The sequence below is a fragment of the Sabethes cyaneus genome, chromosome 2 (assembly GCF_943734655.1).
Source record: "Sabethes cyaneus chromosome 2, idSabCyanKW18_F2, whole genome shotgun sequence".
Lineage (NCBI taxonomy): Eukaryota > Metazoa > Arthropoda > Insecta > Diptera > Culicidae > Sabethes > Sabethes cyaneus.
The window spans coordinates 98094468-98097321 of record NC_071354.1 but is presented as its reverse complement, the minus strand read 5'-3'; the positions used below and the strand labels follow the sequence as shown (position 1 = coordinate 98097321).

At 35.0% G+C, this 2854-nt stretch overlaps 1 protein-coding gene across 1 annotated transcript in view; it reads left to right on the top strand.

Moving 5' to 3' along the window:
* Positions 1 to 2372, top strand: part of LOC128738823 (neuropeptide CCHamide-1 receptor-like) — a 130547-nt gene extending 128175 nt beyond the window's left edge. The window contains exon 9 of the mRNA XM_053834232.1: positions 1298 to 2372. Within this exon, the coding sequence (XP_053690207.1) occupies positions 1298 to 1412 (115 nt within the window). The 3' untranslated portion in view covers positions 1413 to 2372. The remainder of the gene's footprint in view (positions 1 to 1297) is intronic.
* The last annotated feature ends 482 nt before the right edge of the window (positions 2373 to 2854 follow it).

The window sequence follows — 2854 nt, the reverse complement described above, 5'->3', positions numbered from 1 at the left end:
ATATTATTTTATGACAGCTATCGATGGAGCTATCTAGTTGGTTGAAAAAAGGGTTATTTTTTTTTGGTTATAGTATAGTGAAATAAGAGAAAACCAAACCTCTGCTATTCATATTAAACTTTACCTACAGAGGCATTTCACGCCAACTCGTCTATGGAGTTAGAGTTAAAGGTAAAGAGTTCATGTAAATATGCAACTTTGCATACTTAGTTTGCAAAATTGTAACATGGTCTTATTTAAGAGAAAAAAAGTTTTCCTAACAAAAACTTATAGCTATTTATATATTTTTTTCGATGTGTATATGAAAAAGTTTTTGTTAGAAAAACCATGACCATTTTGCAAAATAACATTGAATTCTGAGAGGGTCGTACCAACCTTTGGTCGAGTTAGCGTGAAATCCGTCTATATTTTTGATAGGAACATTCATGCTCCTTCCACAGATATTGCCACCATTTTGACTCAAGAATCATTTTTAAATAGCACGCATTTATTTTCATGTGTTTGAAAAATCGTACCACATACGCTAAAGATTGTTCCAAAATGATGTCTAAGAATGAGTTGCAGGTATTGCAGGAATTTGATTTCTATACGCAAAGAAAATATACACTGAAAAAAAATTTTGTTGTTGCGAAAATCAAGGTATCTACAACCAGTTTCTCCATTTTTCAAATGATTTTTTTTTAAGTAGAAGCAATTTATAGTCGGTCAGGTGGCAAACTTTACCCGCCCATCATTAAAGCGAAAGTATTGTCAGAAAAATCTGCAAGGTAAGAGATCGTGATCCCTTGCTTTCCTTCCTGTTCTATTAATTTATGCAATGACAGTCAACTAAGCACGAGGGTAACCGAAAAAAAAATTAGAACAATCACGTTTCTCACGCGGTCATTTATATAGCTGTCTTCGCAAGAGGTGCGGTAATTAATTTTATTTCCGAGCCGAATATAGAGCGTTCTTATGAAATATATTTCTGGACTGCAGAAGATGTTAATTTCGCGTTCCAATAGGACATTTGCGTTTTCAAGCAAGCGAGGAAATAACTAGCGATAGTATTATCGAACCAAAGAAGTATTTTAATGATATTCAGTGATTTTAATTTCAAATCAAACAACCACAAATAAAGAGTGAAAATGACTAATCTTTGGAGCAATTTGATAAAGTTTTACAAATTTTTAACCAATAGCTGAATTTAAATTTGTATCGTATAGAACTTTCAATCCATTTCATACAAAATGATGTCTTTAATTTCAATGGTAAAGCATGAAGCACTAATGGAAATAATTTTTTTATCTACTTTCAGTAACATACAAGAAACGACCATAATAATGCTTCCAAACGGTAACAACAACAACAATAACAGCGGTAACCATCTAAGCGTTCATCTGCCGGATCAAGATAGGACCGGGTCAACGTAATACAATACCATCTTCACTGACACAATCATGAAAAAAATGCTGGGTGAAGACCAAAGGACCGTTTAAGTACTCCTTGTCTTCACTGTGCTTTTATTGTTTGAAAGCGAATATTACCCTATTCGAACGTTTATAGCAGCATATATAATATTACAGGCACTTTTGGCCCTTGCAGGCGAAAACCCCATCAATCTTTAAAACAGGATCTGTCACGTGCACAAATTTTATTGGGTTGGGACAAGTTAGCTTTCAACCTGGTTGGCCGGTGGAAAGCGATTCAAATCAGATTTTACCCTTGTATGGAAATTAAGCGACAGAAGAAAAGTCAGTGAAGATGGAAGGGAACAACACAACACTCCAACACACACACACATTGTTGTACTTGTGGTGTACTTTGTCCAGAACTTTTGTGCAGCAATTAACTGCACCGTTACACAAATCCACAGACTAATTGTTCGGCTCTGTTCAGCTCGGAAAAGCATTTTGCTATCTCAAGCGCAGCTTTCCTGATGAAGAAGAATCAACACAAAAAGCCCATGCACCATAAAAAGCACAACAGAGATAAGGGAAAATAATTGGGTCTAATTATGCTTTGGTGCACTACACAGCCCAAAAGGACATCCTTTAAATTGTTGAATTCACCATATAGATGTAAAGAAAAGAAAAAAACGCAGCACGCTTCTTGTCACAAAACACAGACCAACACATTTAGGGTTATGGACTACAAACGAGCGAGATTTAGCAGAGTGGAAAACCAGTCGGAATAGTTTCTTCCCGTCTTTGAGAATCCTTACGCCAACGTGCACGCCAACGTTGGCAGGTTTGGCAGCTGATGGTATAGGTACATGCATGTTAGAATAACAGGGGAAATGGTTTTTTGAAACTAAAAGAAAAGTACAACTCATTGGTTATCTTAAAAAATTCTCTGTACGGAATTTCAGCTTAAACGAACACATTTTTGTGCATCCGCAAACTGATCAAAGATTAAACCAAATATAAAGGATAAATTATATAAATTAAAAAAAGAAATAAAAGTTATATATAAAATGCGTTCGTTATTAAATTTCAGAGAACAGATTTCTTTCTTTTCTTTTTTAATTAACCATAATACTTCAACGTGTTAGTAGCTGTAAGGTAAGTATGACCATCCCGCTCTCCCAGCTGGTCTGGGTTGAATACATCGTCCATCCTTTGAGAAAATGAAGCCAGCGGCACCGGTCCGGTAATTTACGACTCGTTAGATGCACAAAAGTTTTTAACTTAACTAATGCTTGCTTTTTGTCTCATTTATCATGGTTATCCTAACATATTCACAAATTTAAATATTTAAATGACCAACCATACATGTGTGAACGTTCACTTAGCTACTAATGAGCTACTAGCATTGAAGCACAGAAAATACAAAAGATACAACAAAACTTTATTTAGCAAAATTGTAGATAATA